The following is a 23,393-nucleotide window of genomic DNA, read 5'->3' as shown; positions in this document are numbered from 1 at the left end:
GCTTTGCAAATTGCAAATGAATCTAACATTCTTCAAACACTAAGCATCTTTCTGTCAGTCTTCCTTTGCTTTGGAAATCGACTTAAAAGGAAGGACTCGTGAACACGTATCACTTATTGCAGAGTGATGTAGGGTATAGTATCCCCAAAGCGCTCACAGCAGCCCAGAGTGACGTCGTTAACCCAGGATAGAAAAAAGAGCGCTGTCAATTTGGACTCAGAAACCCGGAGCAGTACCGGAAATGAGTTTACTCTACTTTCATAAAAAAAAATCAGTTTTGAATATTTATATATTTTACTAATACAGAATGTAGTAATGATATACAGCCTAAAGCCTAATATTATTTGTTACATTAAAAGTACCAAAGTATGACTTCTTTTTTATGTGGGGCTTAACATTTTAGTTCAAATCACATACTTAATACCTTAACAACACTGTAATAAGATACAGTTGGGAATTGGAATGTCTCGTACCCAGGTTGTGCATGTCTTAACTGTTGCTTGCAGTTTTGCTTTAATAGTGCATTGAATTAGCTACCACTAAATTAGATAATTCAAATCAAAATCTAAATTAACTAATAATTTAGTCTTAGCTTATTATAAAAATATAAAGGATCAAAGACGATTAGAGCTGAAACCTCGATTTAGGTCTAAGTTGTCAGCGTTTATAAATGATATTCGAGGTGTATGCATGTCTATTGTAGGCTAATATTTTAATTTCAGATACACCAGAATTATTGTTTTTCCTTTTCTTTTCACGCAACGTTCACATGCTAACACGCAAAAGTGTTTGCTTTATTTTGAAAACCTCAAACGGAAAACCATATAGGGAGGCTGTGTTTACAGCGCGTGAAAGGCGCACGATGACACGCCAGGGGAGCGCGGCGGAGCTGGGATCAGCCGGGAGCGAAAATGTGAAGGTGGAATCCGTGTGAGCAGCATTGTGTGTTGTCACTGGCGTCTCTAGGAAAAAAAAAGGGAGAAAAAAGAAGAAAGAAAATAATAATAATAAAAAAGACTGCCGACGTTCACACAGCAAGAGCGGGAGTTTTATTTGGATGTTGTAGCTGAGTACGGGTATTATCCTGCCTTCTATTTCTTTTTTCTTATATTTTTGTACCCCTCTATGCCCACCTTCTTCTTCTGAGAAATTGACTGGAAGCAGTGCTGCTGGGAGTGAGAAGCATCATTTGCGTTTAGTGGATTATCATTATTATTATTATTATTGTTATTATTGTTATCAATAATATTATTGCAAAATTGCGAAGGAGTAAAACTGCCGAAACTGAGGAATTCCTCGTGCTTTATGGGATTATTTTCTGACGAAGCCGCTTTGTTTTGGATAACAACCGATTGGGCATCATGAGTTCCAGTGGTAAGTGAATGTGCGCTCCACCTCTCCACTTGAAGCGCAGGAACGATTTATGTAGGTGAGAGCAGAGAGAAGTGCCATAGAACAATAGTAGTCTAGACTATGTCACGTTTGCGCTATTATTTATTATAAATAATAAACATTTTAAAAATAAGGATGACTTGCAATTTAATGTAATAAAAATAGGAAATTAGCATTTTTGCATTAAGGAAAAACAAAACAAAACACAAAAACATACAAACACACACACACCAGTGTGACTGTGGGTGCCAAGTCCTTATAATAGACTTGGAGCAGGTTTAGAGATTAGAGCTAAGTATATCTCGAGGTCAGAGTGGCATTTGCCCTGAGTTCATCCAACGAGGAGCATTTTTGAAATTCTTCATCCACATAACAGTTGTTTTCTGGGGCCTTCACCCACTTCTTTCACTTCCTCTCTTTCATCTTCTTCTCTCCCTCCTCATCCTCCTTCCCATCACTCTTGAGGGAACACCCAAGCCTCCAGCTGTTGCTTCTTCTTCTTCTCTTTTAAAATCCACCTGCTCCTTACTGACACACTCCTCACAGGATCAGTAAGACCTTTGGTTGAAAGTTCCTAAGCTGAGCGTTTGGGACTTTAGTTGTGTGTCTGTCAGCCTCGGGGGCTCCTGTCATACTTACCTCAGAATGGCTCTGGGACAGCCATGATGCTAAGCTGACCTTGTATCACCTGACTCTGACCCTGATCCTCTGTCAGCTGAATCAGGGCTTTCCCCGTAGGGCTTGTAGGGTAATGCGTATTTGTTTTGTTTACAAGTCAGACCGCGTGTGGATCTCAAGGTTAACTTTAAAAGAAAATTCCACCACCACCCCACCCCACCCCACCCCCGCCCCTTAGCTGTCAGTAAGGCCTCTTGAAGTTGATGTGCACCAGGTGCTCCGTGAACTGATGGTGTCAGGCGCTTCCTGTCCACCCTCTGGTATTACTGCATCATTCATAATCGAGCCTGTCATTGTGTGGCACTACATTATTCATCCAGTGCTCTTAACTCTGTGGCACAGAGTCTTGCCTGACAGCCCAGTGCCATTGCCGTCCGTGCCAGGAGTGGTGTGGCAGCTTCTTGTGGTCTGAGTAAATGACTATAATTCCTTTGTTAAGCTTCAGAATGCTTTTCTCAGCTGACACAGAGGGAGGGGGAGGAGCACACGCGGCCAACATGTGAAGAGCTGTCCAAAAGCTCCTGTGAGTTAATAGCGTGAGCTCCTACAGGTTTGCACACAAACACGCGCAGAAACAACATGCCAACATGTGGTGTTTGATGTGTCAGAATTTAAAAGTGTTTGTTTGTGTGTGTGTTTGTGTGTGTTAGCGATGACACAGCAGGCAGATGGTGGTGTGACATGTGTCTCTACTCTGGCTTTAGGCATCGAAACAAAGCAAACATGAACATGTCCTCTTCTCTCCTCTCCTTCAGTCAGTCAAATATGTGTTTCCTTCTGCTTTCAACACTTTTAAGGTTTAGACATGAACGGGCCTGTTAGGCTGTGCTGTGTGCAGTTGTTCCGCTGCACTGGGTGTTATTGCCCAGCAGCTATCGACGCACATAGAGTAATTACACACAGCTCTGATAGTCTGTCTTCATCTTCTGGTCCTTCTGTCTGTCATGGTCACCAGTTTTTTGTACGTGCACGAGTGTGTCTCGTCTCGTCTGGTCTTATTTTCCATGTGGCTGACAGACGGTGCAGTACCCTGGGCACGGGAGGTACATTTCTTGCAGAAGGAGCCTTGTTTTTCAATAATTAGATATACAGAAAGTATGTGGGTAGCCATGATGACAGATTTTGAGTTGCTTCTGCAGAATGGGCTCCAGACATTTAGTGTGTTTCAGGGGAGTGATAAAACACATGTTGATCAATATACTGATCATTGAGCTCAAGGACCTGAGGGGATCTGCAGAGCCATACATCACAGGCAGCTCTGACATGTCTCCTCCTTGCTCTCTGTCTTTATGTAGAGAAAAAAATCTAAGGCTATCCAACAAAGTGCATTTAGTAGACCATAGCTGCATAGTGCAGCAAATTGGGACTGTAAAGATATTTTCCTCTTTTGCTGTCTTAATTTAAAAAAAAGTTGTATTGTGTCTCATGAAAAATAACACATATGGTTTAAATGTTACAGCAGCACTTTCCAATATGTTGACCATTTGGATTTATTGTTTAGTCTTGTGCAAATGCTTTGAAAATACAGCAAAGTCACAAACAACAACCAAAGAGACTTGTTGGAATGAAACCTGAATCTCTCCAAACTGCTGAAACATTATTGCTAGCTTTCCTCCTACCATCATGTACTGGTTTGCCAGTGCAGTGCTGCCGAAGGATATAGGTAACTCAGAATAACAACGAATGGAAATGAATGCAAAAGCCAGCCCGTACTTACAGATGCTAGTGTCAGGCCAGTCTCTGATAATGATGTTGCTGCTCTTCTAGCCACATGGAAATGAAATTTGATGCAAATATTCATGTTCCCATACATTATATTCTAATGACTAACTTATGCCACCATGAGGTCAAAGGTGGCCCAGTAGTGCTAAAACACCAAATACCTGCCTAATGAGCATCAGCTGTACTGTCTAACAAATGCTTATTGGAAAATGGTAGCATAATAAACTAAGAGGAGAGTGATATAAATGTTGTCTGCTGGAATTTCATGTTTCAGGGATGTGCATCCTAAAGTGCAGAATAAAGCAAACAGATCTGATTGGATCAAGAAAATCGGAGAAAGAAAATCGCTCTGCTTTAAACACAATTTGATTTGCTTTAGCTTTAGCCAAATTTTAAGTTTAGTTAAGTTGCTTATTTATAGCTTCAATATGAAATAAAATAGAATACGACACAGACAATCAGTGAAAGATGACTTTACAGATGAGCAGCTCATTTGACACTTGAGGGTCATCCATAAACGACCTGCTGCCAGATGCTGTCCTTATTGGGCCCAGGAACACTAAGGTAATTAATAATTATGTTAATTAGGATAATTAAATGATTTATGACTACATTAATTAATATTTTTTGTTTATTTTGCTGTTTTATTTACTGTTCATTGTTTTCCTGGTTTTATGGGTAGCATCTACTGGAGCAGGGCTAGTGAAGGAGGAGAAGATCCGTGTCATGTGGTGAACAGTCCAAACCAGAGCCAAATGTTATTTTCCCTCTCGATGCAAAATGCCTTATTATAATAACACAGAGAACAAAGATGCACAGATGCAAACACAGATGCTGGTATAGACTGATGAATATTCATATGCAGTAACCACATACAACTGGTGTGTTTTTCTTACAGGCCGACATTAAAATGGAGCACATGTTTTTTGTTGTTAATTGCAGCCGAGGCCATTGTTGCTGCTTTTAGGTGAGGTTTTTTTTCTTTTTCTTTTTTTTTTAACAGCAGTAAAAGCCACTGTCAAATCATAATAATAACATTTAGCATTTGTTTTATCTTAAACTGTAAGTGCTCTTATCATTTCATTGCGCAGTTTAATCAGTAGACTGTTTTGAGCCAGACCACTGTTCTGTCCTCAAGGATGCCGTCTCCACGACCTTGGCTTCTGGTAGGATTGAGTGATTATTCAGACTGTCAGTAGCGACCTGACCCTTCTTGCTCTCTGTGGAGCGACAGGATGTTTGTGATACAATTGGACACTACCATTGCTCTGATAAATGCTCCTACCCAAAGGGGATATAAAGACAGGGGATGGGGGAAGGCATGGAGAAACCTGACCACTGGCTTCTTTAGATCACAGAAACGGAAGATATGATGTTGCTTTGTTGTGAAAATATATATCAGAATTACAACACCATTGCTTATGATTTCTGTGGTGTTGCACTCACAAGTTGATTAACTGTTAAGATTATTATCAGATAACAAACTGTTTTGATCATCTGACAGATGTTTTACTGTGTAATCTCTGAACATTAGAGAAACCAAGGCATTCTTCAAATGTTTGTTAATGGGCCTTCAACGAGTGAAACGCATGCACAATCGGGTTAAGATCAGGTGGCTGACTTGGCAACTCAAGAATATTCCACTTCTTTGCTTTAATAAACAGCTTTGGCTCTATGTTTGGATCATTGTCCATCTCTATCATGAAACATCGCCCAATCAATTTGACTGTATTTAGCTGGATTTGAAAAGACACTATGTCTCTCATTACCTCAGAATTCATTCGACTGTTTCTGACCTGTGTGACATCATCAATGAACGCATCAATAAATCCCCCAATGCCACTGGCAGCCATGTACACCCAAGCCATCGCACTGCCGTCGCCATGTTTTAGAGATAATATGATATGCTTTGGATCATGAGCTGTTCCACGTCCTCTCCATACTTTTTTCTTGTCATCATTCTGGTAGAGGTTGGTCTTGGTCTTGTCCAAGGAATGTTTTTCTATTATTGTACTGGCTTTTTTAGATGCTTTTTAGCAACGTCCATCTAGCTTTTCTATTCTTGAGGCTTATGAGTGGCTTGCATCTTGCAGTGAACCTTCTGTATTTACTTTCATGCAGTCTTGAATTTACTGCAGACTTGGATATCGATACACCTACCTCCTGGAGTTAGGTGCAGCAATTTCTCATATAGGTTTTTTCTGTTTTCGCAGCTTAAGGACGGCTTGTTTCACTTGCATGACCGCATGTTTTCTGTTTACAGCAAAATCTTCCAAATGCAAGCACTGCACCTTAAGCCAACTCCAGGCCTTTTATCTGCCTAATTGATAATGACATAATGAAAGAATTGCCCGAACCTGGCTATGAAATAGCCTTTGAGTTTTTTTGTCCAATTACCTTTGGTCCCTTTAAATAAACGGCAGTTGTTAAAGAGCTGAAACTTGTAAACTCTTCATCCAATTTAAATGTGAATACACTCAAATGAAAGCTGAGAGTCTACACATTATGTCCATGTCGATTATATAACTATAACTGGAAAATGTTTCAGTAAACAGGTTAAAAAAAAAACCTTCAGTACATCAGTATCCAAATATTTATGGACCTAACTACATCAGTTCTGGGATCTTTTTTTCAGATTGTTTCGCATTGCAAAGGAATAACATGGAGCTCATGGCAGTCAAATGAGTCACCTGCAGTCCTTATTTGTACTTTATTTTACACTGTTTTCATACTTGGACAATGAAAACCTCTGTAGGCCTACTGTTTTCCTGCTTGTCTCGTTAAGGGAATCGATAAAGAATGAGACCCATGAGCAGAACTGATAATAGCACTGGTATCAATAACATTTTTTCAATATCTGTGCTTGTGGTTTTACTCTCCAGCCTGTATAGACAGTAACAATAGCTGGACCTAAGCTGAGTATTTTGTTCTTGATCAAATAATGCTTTTTAAAATTTGTCACCAAGACACACATGAGACTTCAGGCTTGTAGAAAACAAAAGCTAATATATTTCATAGAGAAGTTGGGGTTTTTCCCAGTCATTTCAACAAAGCGAGTCTTTTAGGGCCAGCATCTAGCTGCCGTACTTCTCGAGTGGCTTCAACTTTTGGCATTGCTGGTTGCCGCTTGGATTTCATGGCACTTTAGAGTTTTATAAGAGGATTTAGTGTCTGGATCAGAAAATGGCAAAAAGCAGAATTTCAAAAATTCATCAGCAGCTTTCTCTAAAGGGTTTGAGTTGTCGCCCAGATACATGAGCGACATTAGGCATTGATGTTTTGCTACCAGCTGTCTAATTGTCCAGGAAGATGCCTTGCTGAAAAATTATGGATGAGATTCTCACAGCTTGTGATAGATTATCTGCTACCTTACCGGATACCACAGCTCTGTTGCTAAACTACAAGTTGATGTTTTTGCATCAAAATGACTGTCAGTCAAGTCTTTTTGCAAACTTCTCAAACCGCAGTTACTATGCTATGGATTTTCAACAATAAAAGTTAAAATTTTAAGATGACTACCAAATAAGTTGCTCCTGTAATGAATTAACCTTGATTTACGTCTAGTGCCTGTGGTCTTTGTTCAGTAGAGATCAATTAAAATTGTTAGATATCAACAAAAAAATTTAAGTTTTTGAAAACCAAAGAAAAAGCTTTGGAAAGTAGTCACAGATTGCAAAGCAGTTCTTTTCCTTTTAATAATTCATCTTAATTCCTCAAGGTCTTTGTATCGGCTCGCTTAGAATGTCCTATTCTTTTTTCTCATTGCTACCCTGCATCCCTCATGACTGAGCCCACAGCATGTCTTTCCCTGGGGCTGTCAGGTCAGGGGTAGAAATAGCAGCAACCTCTCAGTCCCTGGGGATGTTGTCTGCCTCTCTGACCAAAGCCCTGTTGTTATCACCTGTTACCAAAGGCTGTATTCTTCCAGGCTACTCTCAAATGATTTGGAGTCAGTGGATTAAACTGGTAGTCTGGTGGCCATAATTTAGAAGAATGACTCAACACCTCACTAGGAGAGAGGAAGGAGGATTGTTAGAGAGGTGCCTATAAGGGGCTTGGACTTGGAGAGCTTTGCTGCAGTTAATGAGAGTGAGCGTGCTGACACAATTAGATAGAGTTACATAATGCTTCGGCTCCTGAGCTGTTTTGGACCTGTCTTTCTGTCACAGACATTCAAGAGGTTAAACAAGCACCTAGATCATTAAAACAGACTTGTTGAGTGTTTGAAAAAAAATCTTGCCATTTACCTCACCCCTGCCTATAATTTAAGTATCTGTTGATAACTGCCATTCCTTACCACGGTCAGATTTGAGCTACATTGTTAATTTTTGTATAATGTTACCTACCTGTGTTGTGTGCCAGAGGTTTGTTCTGGCCAAGATTAAGAAGGTCAGACCTGTAAATAAATACTCTGTGTCTTTTACAGGTGCTGGCACGGCTTACATGTTCTGCCGTTAGTTCCCATCATCTCTCATGTCCACCTGTTGGGAACAGCGTTAATGATTAGGTTTTTTTTACATTAATAAAAAAACTAAAAAGACAAAAAAGAGATAGTTTTACAGAAGTGCTATTGTTTGAACCATCGCCTTTGCACTTATCAGTCAGGTTAGTGCTGCCAGCATTGTGAGGAAAGTTATGGACTTACAGAGGCTCCAGTGTGGGAGGTGGGGAGTGGGAAAAATATGCTTGCATATTTCCAGTGCCCACAACCCTGTCCAGAGTGAGAAAATACACAGCTACAGTTATACATACATGCACGTCCTCGTGTTCACGTGCACAGTGAATATCCTGTTGTCAACTTCGAGGCACGCGAGGAGCGCTCAGACTCTGAGATGTGCAAGGCCCTTAGACTGTTTAAGTGATGCCAGCCCTTTGGGATTCACTCGGTGAAATGGAATCGGTAGCACTGTCACGGCAGCCCATATGCTGCTGCTGCTTTGACTGAAGCGGCGCAATCCTTCACTTAGCTATTCAGGTAGTCAAGGCCAGCTGGTTACCCAGCCATTATACCCCTTCCACGGAGAGTATGACCTCTCATACACCTTTGAAAGATAGAGATAAATAAGTGATAAATCCCAGCTCTTTTGCCATAATATATATATCTCAATATTGAATGACTGGTTGCCCATTATCCATTTCTTTGCCTGTGGATTCAAGTGTGTTTACAACCCAGAGGAGAAGATGGACCTTTAAAGAGCCCTTAATAGCCTAAGAGATTTAGATTCAGTTAATAGAATATTTCGACCTTTTTCCCTTGTGTTTGCATTTATTCCGATACTCTTAAGGCTTTCTGTGCGAACGTGGTTTCCTGACTGTGTGAAATAGCTATTGGGCTTGCAGGAGTCTGACATGTAAGGTATAATGAGGTAAGGGGATCCATCTCGCTTTCTCTACTCACACAGCAGTGTATCTGTGTGTGTGCTTGTCTATATGTGTGTGTGTGTATATGTTTGTGTGTGTCATCCTGTATAACTGTGTGAAAAATAGAGACAGTGAGAGAGAAAGCCTGGAGCTTACCAAGCTTACATAGGTGTCAGACCTCACAGCTTCAGAGCAAGTGTTGACAGAGCTACACACTGATCTTATTGTTTGAACTGCACACAGTGGAGTCTGTAATGTAGTCTCCTGGTGCACTCAGATAACATTTGAAAATGAAAAGCCGCGTTATGTCTTTCACCCATTAACAGAAGTATTATTATGCTGATTAAAGAAGATGCTGTGGATACTGTATAGTTTCTCTGAATCACATTTGTGTGACTAGCAACGGCAATATCAAACTGCATTAGTATGTAATTTTGAGAAAAGATCATCTGCTGCGATTGCAGCTGAGCTTGATTCCCTGGCCTGCTTGAACTCATACCAGGCTCCATTTATACTGAATATTAGAATCAGAATACTTTATTAATCCCAGGGGGAAGTTGATTAAATTTAGTTTAAGAGGGCAAGAATTTAAAAAATCAAGAAATAGTATTAAAAAATGGCAGGAACGACGGCAACATGTCCATGCAGGTTAATATATAGTTATATCTAGTATATAGTATACTTGTATAGTTATATATACAAGTAACTATAACTTAAAGTGTCTTTAAAAGCTAGCATCAGTTACATATAACAGGCCTGTGAAGCTTAGGACTTTGTCAGAGGTTGAGAACTGCAAATGTGCTTTGAGAGAGAGGAAAACTAAACCTTAAGTAAACTGGGAATGGGAGCAGTCAACACAACTTTTAAAATTGTGTTTTAATGTGTGTGTTAGTGGACCATAGCTGAGTTAAGTAAATGTTCTTTTTATGCCTTCATCAGCTTATCGCCAAGACTCAACAGGCGGTCAGCGGAGCTCTGGACCAATCCGGTGCCAGCGATGTCGGGAAGTTTGCAAAGGCGAAGTTGTACGAGTACAAGAGACCCACTTTCATGTCAAGTGTTTCACCTGCACCGGTAAGAAATGAATCAGTTAAATAAACTCACAAAAACTGGAGCTGCCTTGCACAGTTCCTAAGCCTGGGTGGTCATGGTTAGAAAGAACTGGGAATTCCAGTGGTAGGCCAGAAACAAGACATCTATCTTGGTCACGTCTTCGTCTGCTGAGCACACACCCACATGCACGCTTGCAGATACCGCCTATGCGTTTTTTCATCCGTCTTCTAGCGTACATGCTGAGTGCTACTATAAGTAAACGGTGGGGATTGGAATGGATCAGAGGTGCCTTGCAGGGGACTCAGGCTCCTGCTAAGGTAGCTTGTTAATTTGCTGGCAACTTAAAAGAGATTGTATGCTATGGATTAATGAGACCGACTTAGCTTTGCAGTGGAAAAGCACCGCTGACCTCCAATGGAAACAATGGTGACATACTCACACACCCTCTTAGTGTAGGAGTTGTGTGGAATGCCTTTCACTTTTGTAATTTGTGTTTGTGTATTGTGTAAAGCACATTTACATGGCAGCGTGCTCTATGACATGTTTTACTGCAGGGTTAATTGGCATTTTGAGAACTACACACCCAGGTAAAATGTACACTGGTTATGCTCTAGACTTTGGAGGCAAAATGTATTCACACTGTGACCAACTGACATTCAAATTGAGGGAAATTTAGGAGGTTGACAGTCTGATGAATGGGATTTATATTTTTATTTAGCTCAGCAAAAATCAGACTGACTCATAGTTCATTTCAAATGCAAAACTGACATGTACAATTGGCAACATTTGCAGAGTGAAGGGCAAGTCTGAAAGGGGCTCGTGATAAGCAAGTGTCTGTGCATGTGTAACATGAAAACTGGAAATGAAAGAAGCGAGGAATGCTGTTTGTCACGCTGCTGTACAGCCTTGAGCAAGCGTTCTCAGAATTATGTTAATAGTTCCACACTAAAACAAAGACAGTCAGTAAGTTGTGGGTTACTTATCAGTTCTTTGTGACATTTGAGACCAAAACTGCTACAGGACAAATGAAAAAGGAATCGCCTTGCTACATCTTTTCTGTAATATGTTTGCATTAGTTGCACAAGTTGCGTAGAGGAATGGTTTATTATCGTTTAATGCTCTACAAGGGATTTGGAGCAAACGTTTTGTACATGCGCATGCAATTATATACACCCAAATCAATTGACAGTGTGCTAAAAGAGTCTTGAGCCACGCCTCATTTCTTTATATTTTCCTTCCAAGCAGCCAAGCTTTCTTGTAAATGTTTAAAGTGGTCTTAATTAATAGTTTGTAAAGGTCTTTAAAAAATTTTCTGTGGACATTGGCTACTTTTTCAATCATTCTCAGTTCAGTTATTGTACCTGACCATTTTTAAAGGAATATTTTTTATAAAGCCCTTTAATACTGACGTACAAAGTATTCAAGCTCAAAAATGGCGAGGGATGAACCAGTGTTGCGTTACGCATAACAGCTTAGCAAAGAAGCATTTTTTGTATCTTTAGGCACTTTGCTAGCATCAGTCTGTTGCAAAAACACATCATTTTTCCCATTTCTTTATATGAATATTTGAAAAGTGCCAAAAATAAAGCAGTTTGACAAGCCTAAAACTTTATGTTTGCACCAACAAAACAAGAACAAAAAGAGCTATTAGCTGAAAGCTTAGCAAATCTCAGCATCCTGTGCAGCATGTCCTTAAAAAAAATTGAAGAAACTGCACAATTGAAGGACAAAAAAAAAACAAGTGATGGAGCTTGAAAAAATCAAATGAACTGTTTCTGAAAGTCATGCCCTTAAGAAACAGGAAACAAATGAGCTGATAGATGCATCTATCAGATGCATCTATGCAGATTTTCATCCAGCAAGCATTAACATTGTGAAAGTGTACGACTGTTAAAGCGTAATTTAGGGTCCTGTAAATGTGTCTGTCAAGGGGGTTTTTTACCCCGCAGACCTGCTCCTTTGTAGTCCTCCAAAATCCTAACTGCATCCAGTCACTGCATCCAGTGACGTGAAGTTAGCCAAATGCTGATTGGTTGACAGGTATGCTGGAGGAGCTCACCAGGAACAGGAGGACTGCAGAAAAAACTTCAAAGATCAAAAAATACTGCATGAAAAGCACAGACAGCAGTGGACACCTTTTATTGTTTTTAACACTGGTTTCCCATCAGCTCTTTGAATGTTATAGTTTCACTCTTCTCCACGGCTGGCTGACGCACCAACAATAGCACAAGTAAGAGTGGTCCACAGACTGGTTGTACCACATACTTTGTACACTGCTTACATCTGATAACAGAGCTCTCTGCAGGTGCACGGGTTATCCCGGGACTACCAGCGGACTATGAATACACTACCCCTGCTGAACCATAAATTTGCCTTCATGCCTTCATTTTTCAGCCTGACAATGATCCCAAACTCAATGCCAATGCAGTAAAAGCATACCTGGATAGAAAAACCACACAATGGAGTACTGTGAGTCAGTGATTGGCTGCCCCAGAGCTCAGACCCCAACATTTTTGAAGCAGTGTGGGATAATTTTGACAGAGAATGGAACTAAAGGCAGCCGACATCCAAAAAAGAGCTTTGGAATGTCCTTCAAGAAGCCTGGAGAACTATTCCTGTAGACTACTTAAGCAAATGACAAGAAAGCTTTGCTCAGAGAGTTCAGGCTGTGCCAAAAAATAAATGCTGTCGTACCAAAATCTGAGTTTCAAGCTCATTAGAATTGTGCAAACTCTGCCACTGTAAACATTATTCAGTGCAAATGAATTTTAAAAAAATGAAAAAAAAAACCTCAGAAAAAATATTATTTCTTTTTTTTTTTCATTTCCTGTTTTTTTGTGAGACAGGACAACTGTCTTTTTCTTTTTTTAACACCCTGACAACCTTTTTACATAATTAAATGTCCTGAGTAGTCTTTAGTTAATCATGAAGCAATGCTGGGTAAGTTGGGTTTATTTATTCTCTGCACTACAGTGCTGTGCAGCTCCCAGACGTTCTACAGTTGATAAACTCTTATTCATCAGAGGATTGTTGTTACATCTAGCTGTCACACATGTAAAAAAAACAAAGAAAAAAAGAAAAAAGCTTATTGTGCACACATGCAGTCGTGTTTATAAGCGCGCACGTCTACTGTATACATGTGTGCACGCTCACCGTGGTTGTGTGGGGTTGCTGTGGTAACGATGTGAAGGGGCACCCGGGCCCTGGTTGGTGGATATTCTCAGCATCTCTATGGTCCTATTAACCAATCGAAAGGCTCTGTTCTGTGCCCCAGAGAAAAAGGGGGGCAGAGCACCGAAACCGAGCAGAAAAGAGAAAAAGAGGGGGGATGGGGGTGTCGTTTGTGTCGCCTAAACATTACATCATCACTTGAGTATAATGCCAGTCTGATTCTCACTTTCTTTTCTTCCTCTTCCTCGCACTCGTAGCAGCGCGACGCTAATGGAAAGCTGTCACTGATCGCATCATCTTAGCCTACACCTATCTGACAAATCTCTCCCCTCGTGTTCCAGACAGTTCTCCTGTTCCCATGAGGCAATGGGGGACTATTGTGTGGCCAGGCTCTGACACAAACCTGCCCATAATATGCTCTCCCGTATGGACTTCTGCACACCCAGCAGTTTTCTAAAGCTTTTATTGTTCAGTGTGTAAATCCCCCTCACACACAAACATGTTCCATGTTCTGTTGAACTTCGCAAACTCCATCTTTCCCCTTTTGTCTGCGTTGCCAGTCGCTGCTTTTAGTTTGTTCTCTGTCCTGAATGCATTGGTAAGATTTTTCACGTCTGTCCATCTGTCATTTTTTTTTATTCTTCTTCTGTCTCTCTCTTTTGCTTTCTCCATCTTTTTCTTTTTCCTCATGACAGTCACCCAAGCATGAAATCAATTTCTCATCTCAGGGCAGGATGACATTGGCAAGCGGTGTGTGCAATTTGGAGGCTAATGGCTAAACTGTATTATGCCAACACACCGTAGTGAAAATTCACTGCCCTGCAGCCAATATCTTTATCTATCACTCCTGGTTATGAACTTTGAGACCGGGGTGTGTTTCATCATTTGATTTTGCTCTTTCCAGGCCTTTTTTTTCTTTTTAAAAATCAGAATGAGTGCGCAGGTTATTGACCTTGACCATTTCCTTCATCTCCACTGTGAAACTATGACATAAAATCTCCCTCCTGTTTTTCCTACTTCTCCTTTTCTGTCTGTATTCCATCCAGCCTCTTTTTCTCCTCAAAAGGGCTGACTATGCCTCACTGAATAGCTCCTGATCATTCAGTCTTAAACAGTCTGATACTCTCAGTTACTGTCACCCACATTCTCTTAGAATGTAAAAACACATATAGACATATAGCCACATCATTGATCATTTCATCCTCCCTCTATCTTTGCCCACTCTTATGAACCTTCTGCATGCTACATTACCATAATTTATCTCTCATGCATTAGTTAGAGGAGGAACAGATCACTAATCATCTCATTTGAACCCATTATACCACAGCTGATTACGGCATGAAAAAGCAGCCACGCAATCAGCTGGAAAATATCGAGAAAAAAAAGAAGAAGAAGTCTGGAAAACGCTGAAGACAGAAGCCAGCTCACAGAATGATTAAACAGCTCCTGAATACATGCATCCTGTAGCACTTGTCAGCAGCTGGCTATAGTGTGTGACGATGGAGTGTTCTATTACTGCTGTATGGGCTGACTAGTGCATACTGGTTCAGTGACATAGTGACCACATTTACCCAAAGCATAATTGGCACTCTTAGATTCCAGCAAAAACAGAGGGAGCCTGTCAGTGTCACAAGCATAAGGCTAACTCAAACATAAATCAAGGTGCTTGCTGCCTATGCAGCCAGCTCACAGACTAACAAAGAACACAGACACAGAGAAGCAAATATCCAAACAGAGCAGGAGACAGATGCAAACACAGACACGTTTGCACATAAACTGCAAACCTGCTCCCGGTAGTTATTTATTTTCTGAGACAAAGCAGATTTCTCTCATAAAACAGCGCTGAGGGGAATAGAAGATTTATTCAGACAGGTCAGATAAATACTTGACTGCTCTGCTAATGCACCCTTTCTGGCTGATATTCTCACCGGGGCTTTTATAAAGCAGCAGCATCTTTGGCTCTTTCTCTGCAGATCTGTCTCAGTCAATCCAGCCTCCCTTTGGATGCCATCAGCCCCCATCATAATAACATCTACTGTACTGTACTGCCACTGCTCTCTGAAGGCAAGGGGAGAGACTGTAATGGAGAGAAGTACAGTGGGGAGTAGAATAAAAAAAGAAAACAAAGAGAGAAATAAAGAGAAAAACAAAGACAGCAAGGTTATGAGGAGAAACAGAGAGACAGACACAGAAAAAGCAAAAAAAAAACAAAAAACGTGGGGGGTTACAGGAAAGGGGAGCTTCCTGTAGCTATAGCAACCGCTGGTACGCCGGTCCAATCACCACGCCAATGCATGGTTGCTAGGGAGAGATTCCGGCGGAGGGAGAAGGGAGTGTGGCAGGAAGTAGCGCTTTTCCCTGACGACTCTGGATTTGGTTCAGATGGCAGGGATTATACCTCTGTTCATTTCTCCCAAAGTGTTTTGGTCCTGAGGGCTTTCACATACTGAGACGCTTTCTGTTTCCTCTAGGTGTGTCTGTGTGTGTTTGCTTGGCACAGTGAGGTGCAGCTTCCTAGGTGTGCAAGTGTCTTCTTCAGAGAAGGAGTCTTTTCTTGATTGTAAAGAAGAAGCCGTGTTAGACGAGCGCATTCGGACATACCGACAACTGGAGCATGTTTAGGGCTTATTTCAAAGCGTCATCTGTAGCCGTCTGGCTGTCTCTGTGTGTCTGTGATCTCGTTCATGTCTTGTTTTCCCTTCCCCTCAGAATCTCTCATCAGCTCTCTTAGGGTTAAAAGCTGAAGGCCTCAGCAGCAGGGCTGGTCTGCTGGTATGAAGAGACTCCGCTGGGCAACCATCTGTCTCCATCAACTACAGCAGCCAAATATGAGGGAAGCCCTGCCACTCATGCATGCTTTCTCTCTGCTTTAGCCTTTAGCTGCCCACCCACCTCCTCCTTCTCTTGCCCTTTCCTATAAAAACATCTCCGTCTGTCTTCTATTGCCGTTTTCCTTTAGACGTGCTCGAAGCAGAGCTCTAGGGATGGCAGCACTGGCCAGTCGATCCAGACAAAAATATCCCAAAAACTACTGGATAGGTGAACCTTATTAAATCTCTTGATGTGGATCAGAAGTTTAGTTATTTACTGAATTCCCCTGATTAATTGTCACAAATTTGGCATGGATCTATAAATTCTTCATAGACAATGAATTCATGCTATCATCAGTTCACGTTTGGTTTGCCCCAATAATTTTCATCAAGAACTTGTATGCATATTGCTAAGTAGCGAGCTTTAGCATCTAGCTATACTGCATGCACTGTAAAAATATGTGCAAAAGCTCAACCTGCATTACCTGCATATCAACTGTACGTCTGTTAAGAGTATTGAGATTGAAGCGCAGTGCCTCACAGAGCTGCTAGTGTGCCTTTTGTCTGTCTCCTCTTCCTGTTTGTCTGACCCCTTCTTCCACCGCCCCACGATTTGGCACAACTTGAGAAAACACATTATTTACTCTTGAAGTGTTCCCTCCTGTCAGAGAGCCTCAGATCCGGGGGGACAGGGAGAGGGCAGCGAAGGCCCCATGTTGGTACCACAGATGTGCGTCTGAAGTTCTTTCTCTAATGAAACTTGTCACTGCCCCACTACTAAATGTCCCTTTGCTAAACTATCTGTCACTGCCTGTATTATCCTGCAAAAGGCTGGGAAATTAGCACAATGCTGACAGCAATTAAAATGTGCCGCGAGGCTACTTTTCGGTACTGCATAAGCAAGTCAATTCACTTAATAGCGTATTATGAAAACCTAAGTGTGGCGTAATAAGCAGTGGGAAAAAGTCACAGTGACAGACAGAGCAAGGGAAGGAACACTGTAAAAAAAAGGCGAGGTTGCGTCGAGGTACAGCTCTGTAGTGGTGAGAAGAGAGGGTGCAAATTGAGATAAAGCGGAGACCTTGTGCTCAGAGCCACAAAAATTTGGAAGCAGTCTTGAAACGGAAAGGCACAGAAAGAGAAGGGAGAAATGGGGGTGGGGGTGGGGGGGTTGTCGGGACTATTTTGGAGTTCCGGCCTGGGCTGACTTTCAGAAGGGAATTTTAATTGCGTCTGTTGGCTGGAGATAAATACCCAATCAGGCAGACCCCCCGTGGATGCCTAATCAGTGCTGTTATAATGACCACAGCTGCAGACACCAGCCTACATGTTAACCTCTAATAAGGAGACTTATGATCTCTAGATGCTTCCTGCACAGCCCCAGAATGAAATACATCAAGAAGAGGAGCGTCATCTTTTGGTTTCCCTCATTAGCATGTCATTCAGGGAGGGAGCATAAAACAAGCAAATAGATGAAATTAAGTGTTTGATCTAATTTGGTTCTGCAAAGCTGGTCTTTATTTAGGCATTTAAGTGACAATAAATCTAGCAACGTCTCCACGGGATAATGCACATTTCTTACACAAACAAACAAAAAGTCTTTTTATTGACTTTTGAGTTTTGCACATCGATGTGGGATGTGCGCAGTAAAAATCCCCACGGTCTATTCAGAGGATATTAAAACAGACCAGAAAAGTTTTCAGTCGGTTGTGCTGGGCTCTTGTTTTTATGAGTGTGTGCCCGCACCCATGTGGTGCTGGTTGTGTGGCTCTTACCAAAATCTTTCTTCTTAGAGCCAAGCTGGGCCACAACTGTGTAGCAGCAGCAGAGACACCGGATTCAGTCCCAACTCCACCCACTGTGCTGGCACCTAAAATTCTGAGGGATGAGCTTAGAAAATATGCCTGATGGTCACGGTTGAATAAGGAGCACTTGGAAAGTAGAAGGACTCCTTCTGAGTAGGCTTGTAAAAGTGGAAAGCTTTTTAGGAAAGTGTTATGAATGGCACTTTTTTTCAAATATCTAAAAAGTGTAATTTTCTTTTGGTTACTCACTCAGGTGCACATTACAAAGTGATTACCCTGTTCAAGCAAACAAGCAATACTCGTAGTTTGATCTGATGTAATGATTGATTCGTAGTAATAGGCATGGTTGTAGTTACAGAAATATCGTGGAAAGTCTTTAAATCCAATAAAAAAAGAGTTGCTACAGGTTAATAAGCTACAAAAATTCTCATTTCATCATTAATGTCTGCTAAAAGTTGTTTGTTCAGGTTAGAACTATATAAATCAGACCATGGTATAATCCTTTATGTCACAATTACAGTAACAGAGAATCTGGCTGCAGATCATCAGATTATAAAAGACGAGGTTTGGTATTTACAGCTCCCCGTTCAACTAAAGCTTCTCCGAATGAGCTACCACCAGTACCACCACCACCTCATCACTCAAACTGGGACCTAGCTGTCTCTAGGGCAACCGTGGAAGGTTTATGTCCTCCTGGCAACTGGGTAAGGGGGGGACGTCCTTTGCAATGCAACCGGCTTATCGTCTGAAGAAAACAGCCCGATAAGCCAACAGGTGAACCACGCATCTCTCCCGTCCAATCCAGGCTGAGCTGATCAATTCAGCCAGCTGTGATTTGATCCAGCATCCGTATGCTAATGCATACAGTGCATTAGGCTAATTGAGCAGATTTCACTTATTTAGAAATCAATCTGGGCCGAGACTAAAAAGCAAATCATTTTGAGAACGAGGGTGGAGAGGCTGAGCGAAAGGAAAAGAGAGAGGCAAGCGAGAACCAGACGAAATTAAACCAGTCAATGACTTCAATTTAGTTTGAGAAGATGAAAACATTGTTTTTATTAAGTGAATGGCATTTCAAGACACAATGATTTTTATTTTTTTTTTTCCATGGTGAAAACATTAATAGATGTGGAAATATTTACCCTCTCATTCCCTTTTTTCCGTAAAGGAACTGGATAGCCTGTGATTTGGGTTTCTGGTAAGAGCCTTAGTAAGTCTGGCTCAAAATGCAGTCGAGGCACTTTTTGAAGCTATGTGCCATTGTTCAGTGGTTCTGGAAATGTGGTTGGCGCAGGCACACACACACTTATATAAACAAGCTATTTTATATCTGAGAGCTGTGGATCTCCTTATGGATCTTCTCCTCTACTGCAAATCTGCACCCACTTTTCCTCAATGCCAATGACCTGTCAAAATGATAAAGATCTGCTGTGATCGCGTCTCAGAGTGCACGCTGTCCAGTTCTGTCATGCTATCTCTGCATACGCAGTGTGCCACCTCATCGGGGATGGATTTATGTGTTTCCATCCTCCTGAGGGAGATTGTTTTGTTTTTAAGTGAGGGCCCATTGATCTTTTATTACACCATTAAGTCAATGTGCTCCACTCATAAACAGCTTGAGATTAAATGAGCCCCTTTGAAGGGTTTATGTGTATGTCTGCGTGTCTGTGAACTCTCAGCCTGCCAACAAAAATTGAAAACTGGGCGGCTATAGGGAGCCAAGTACTGCCTAGAGCAGCAGCTCAGTCTCTGTAGTATGTGGCCAGTATAAATCCATTTATTATCAGTAAGTTATTGGTATTGAAGGTGATTCATTCCACCGTAAGAAGAGTGATGCCTTGGTAAATTGAGATATTTATTTACTGTGGCAGTCATTTAGCAGCAGTTAACCTGATACTGTTAACCTCCTGATTTTCCATAAAGCTAATATTTCCTTTACATGTGATGATGATAGTCAGTGGTTTGGCTTCAGTGTAGAAACACAGGAGAATTTCTCATGCGTCCAGAGTTTCACAAAATAACATCATGGCATTCATATATCAATGCATTATTTTCTTTTACTGTTATTGAGGTCAGGGTCGTGGTGGGAGGCTTATTCCAGCTATCATAGGACAAAGGGTACATCTTGTTTAGGCCGCCGCTCCATCATCAGTTAATTAAAACATCTGAATGAAAATTAAACACACACAGAAACACACACTGGAGTTCAAATTTAGAAACATGGGAGGCAAATGCTGGATGTGTTTCTAACTCACTGACCATTGCTTGCAAGACTTCCTGCTTCACCAGGGACATGTGATGTATTTCTGCACAGAATCTGCTCTGGTCCAACAACACCAGAAGTTCACCTGTGTTTTTGAGATCATTTGTGCAAGAGTCTCTGTGTTCGGCAGGTGATGTTTCCACATAGAACAAGCACAATAAAACTATCATGTCAAAAAGAGTTCATAAATACTTACCAGCTCAGACCTACTGCTTATGGTGTTGATATAGTTTTTAATACATAATTTCCTGACATCATAAACACTGAATATTCTGTCTAGGTGTAGTGATAATTTAACAGTCACTTATCGTCCTGTAGGATGGGTTTTATTTATTTTCTGTCTAACTGCTGCCATATGTTGTTAGTTACTTTCACAGGACTCTATGCACTCCTGTGAAAATTAACTACACTTCATGATTTAGTATCTTGTAGAACCACCTTTACCACTTGGAATAATTGTTGTTTTGGAGGAATTTTGTCCCCCTCTTCTTCACAACAATGCTTCAGTTCATTGCGGTTTGCAGTTGTTTGTTAATGCACTTTTAAAGTCCCACCACAGCAATGAGGTCTGGACTTTGCCTCTACAACACCTTGCTTCTTTTCATTTTCAGGTGTTCTGTTGTAGATTTTCTGCTGTGCTTGGGAATCACTGTCCTGTTGCATGATCCAGTTTTAGCAAAGCTTCAGCTATAGGACAGATGGCCTCACATTTGAGTCTAGAATACTTTGGCATAAAGAGGAGTTCATGGTCAACTCAATAACTGCTCTGTGCCCAGGTCCTGTGGCTAATTCTACTGTCATGAACCTTAAGATCTAAAATGCTAACTGAGGTCTGTAAAGTCTGAGATGATTGTTTTTTGCAGTTCCACTGAGCATTGCAAAATCTGACCTCTCGGTGAATTTTCTAGGGATGTTTGTTTTTAATAATCTTCCTGGGAAGATTTAGGGATTGTGTTAAGACACATCTGAAACACTCCTAAACAGCAAACTGTCACAACTTCTGGTTTCATAGAGGTGGTCACTTGATGATGATCACCTATTCAAGTGCATCTGGTGATACTTAACCTCTTGATGCCTGTAGAAGCAGTAATGGTGTACTTAGTTTTTCCTTTATGCATAGAACTGCATAAAGTCCTCTTCCACTTGCTTTTTCACATGACTGTAAAGGTCTGAGATATAGAAAAGCACAGATTGTACGCTGAGTCTCTGAGTCAGATATAATCAATTGTTATGAATAATGAATTAAGTTACCACTCCTTTGCCATGTACATATAAGCACACAACTCACCTGCTTTGGGGATACACATATGGATTCTGTAAGGGAGCCTATAAAGCAGCAAGGAAAGACTTCTACAAAACAGCCTGAAGTAAGAAATTCAGCTTGTTGTCAAACTAGAATTAAATTATGGTTTGTGACATTACCAACCTTAAACATGCAAACTGACGTTTTGAGTTCAGTCTGATGTGTATGGACATGTGTTCACACTGAAATGTGGGAAAAAAAACATCAGATTTCGATTCAGATTTTGTTTTGCATGTAGAAAATAGACCCCTATTTGATATTAGACCAATATGTTTAGTGAGAAGATAAGTATGATGGTTGGCTCCATCTGAAGCTTTGCCATCTGGACTGTTACAGTGGTTGCTGCTATGTTACATGATAATTGTATACTATACAGAAGTCTAATTACAGTGCCCGTGTCAGCAAATGAGTAATTACTGGGTCAAAGCTATAATGCCGAAAGCGAGGGTGAAGTTCAGCATTGGCAAAGGTTTAAATACTCTTTATGTTGGTTTCAAGAATTTCTCATTTGGCTAAAACAATAAAAAAAACTAAATGTTTATACAAGTACCTCTCTAATGACCTTCATTAGTGCAATATATGTCAGGTAATAATAGTTTTTTCAGTCAGAGGTTCCAGTAATTGTCAGCTTTTCCTGTTGGTTAACCGCATAGGAAGAAACTAGAGACCACGCCGGCCGCTGATCTGTGAAAACGCCTCTTGGCTATATTGTTACACCCACTGGAATTCCCTCTCAGTTACACAGCAAAGGGCTGTAGCACGTACTGTCTGCTTAGGATCCACAATATATAGAAACACATACACAAACTGAGCACTTACCTTGTGCATACACAGCAAGAAATGTTGATGTCTTCTCCAGTGAAATGTAATGAGACCGTAGTGGATGTCCTGATGATGCTGGGAGCTTGTGGTTTGTTGTTTTGTCTCCTTCTTCACATTGTTTAGCACAAAATGACTTTTCCACTGATTATATAATTATATTCCCATCACTGCAAATTGGCTCACCACTGTCTGGAACTGAATAACTTCCCTAGCAGCCATGTGTGAAGACAAACAGACACACACAGCACAACCAAGCACACTTATACACACACAAACAGGTAAAAAAGGAGGGCGCTCAGACTGAATGAAAAAAGTGCTGACTGAAAAAAACATGTTTAGGTAGTGGAACAAAGAGAAAAAGAGCAGATGACAGATAAAGAAAAATGTGTTCTCTTAAAGCAGAAAACCAAAAATAGAATTAAAAACAGACATATAGAATTCTGTTTTGTATGCCTTACTGTTTCCAATGTCCCACTTTTCCTGTCTCTCACCATTCTGTCCACAGTGTGTAACTGTGATTTAGCACAATCTGGCTTCTTCCAGAAGAAGGGCGAATACATCTGTACGGCAGACTATCAGCGTTTGTACGGTACACGCTGTGACCGCTGTGATGCCTTCATCACGGGAGAAGTGGTCTCTGCTCTGGGACGCACGTACCACCCCAAGTGCTTTGTCTGCAGTGTTTGCAGGTATGTATGTTCCTTCTAAAAACAGACACATAACACTATATTTGAGTGTCTTGTTTGGGAAGCACTGATATATATTCTCTGATGTATTCTGATGATGTTTATGTGCACCCGAAAGAGTGAAGAAGAGCACAAGAACTTTATTCTGAAATATGAATTTTAGCTCAAGCGATCGATGACTTCCAGTCTGTCCGTCCATCTGTCCACAGTTCACAACAAGTCATAACAATTGCTAGTCATCCTACAGTACTGGTCAGAATTTAATCTGACCTTTAAGGGGCCTTCACCCACAGTTTGCCCAAGGTCAAGGTCACATTTGTTATTTTC

The 23,393-nt window shown here is 41.0% G+C and overlaps 1 protein-coding gene across 5 annotated transcripts in view; it reads left to right on the top strand.

Annotated features, from left to right (window-relative positions):
* Nucleotides 1-888: 888 nt before the first annotated feature.
* Nucleotides 889-23,393, top strand: part of ablim3 (actin binding LIM protein family, member 3) — a 44,108-nt gene continuing 21,603 nt past the window's right edge. For 3 of the 5 annotated variants that reach the window (XM_031733340.2, XM_039616190.1, XM_039616186.1), the window contains exons 1-3: nt 889-1,374; nt 10,093-10,227; nt 22,886-23,069. In XM_031733340.2, coding sequence (XP_031589200.1) covers nt 1,362-1,374; nt 10,093-10,227; nt 22,886-23,069 — 332 coding nt within the window. In that variant the 5' untranslated portion in view covers nt 889-1,361. The remainder of the gene's footprint in view (nt 1,375-10,092; nt 10,228-22,885; nt 23,070-23,393) is intronic. The other 2 variants (XM_031733342.2, XM_031733341.2) reach the window with 1 other exon arrangement.

Source organism: Oreochromis aureus, linkage group 2, assembly GCF_013358895.1.
Source record: "Oreochromis aureus strain Israel breed Guangdong linkage group 2, ZZ_aureus, whole genome shotgun sequence".
NCBI lineage: Eukaryota > Metazoa > Chordata > Actinopteri > Cichliformes > Cichlidae > Oreochromis > Oreochromis aureus.
This window is presented reverse-complemented; position numbering and strand designations above follow the sequence as displayed.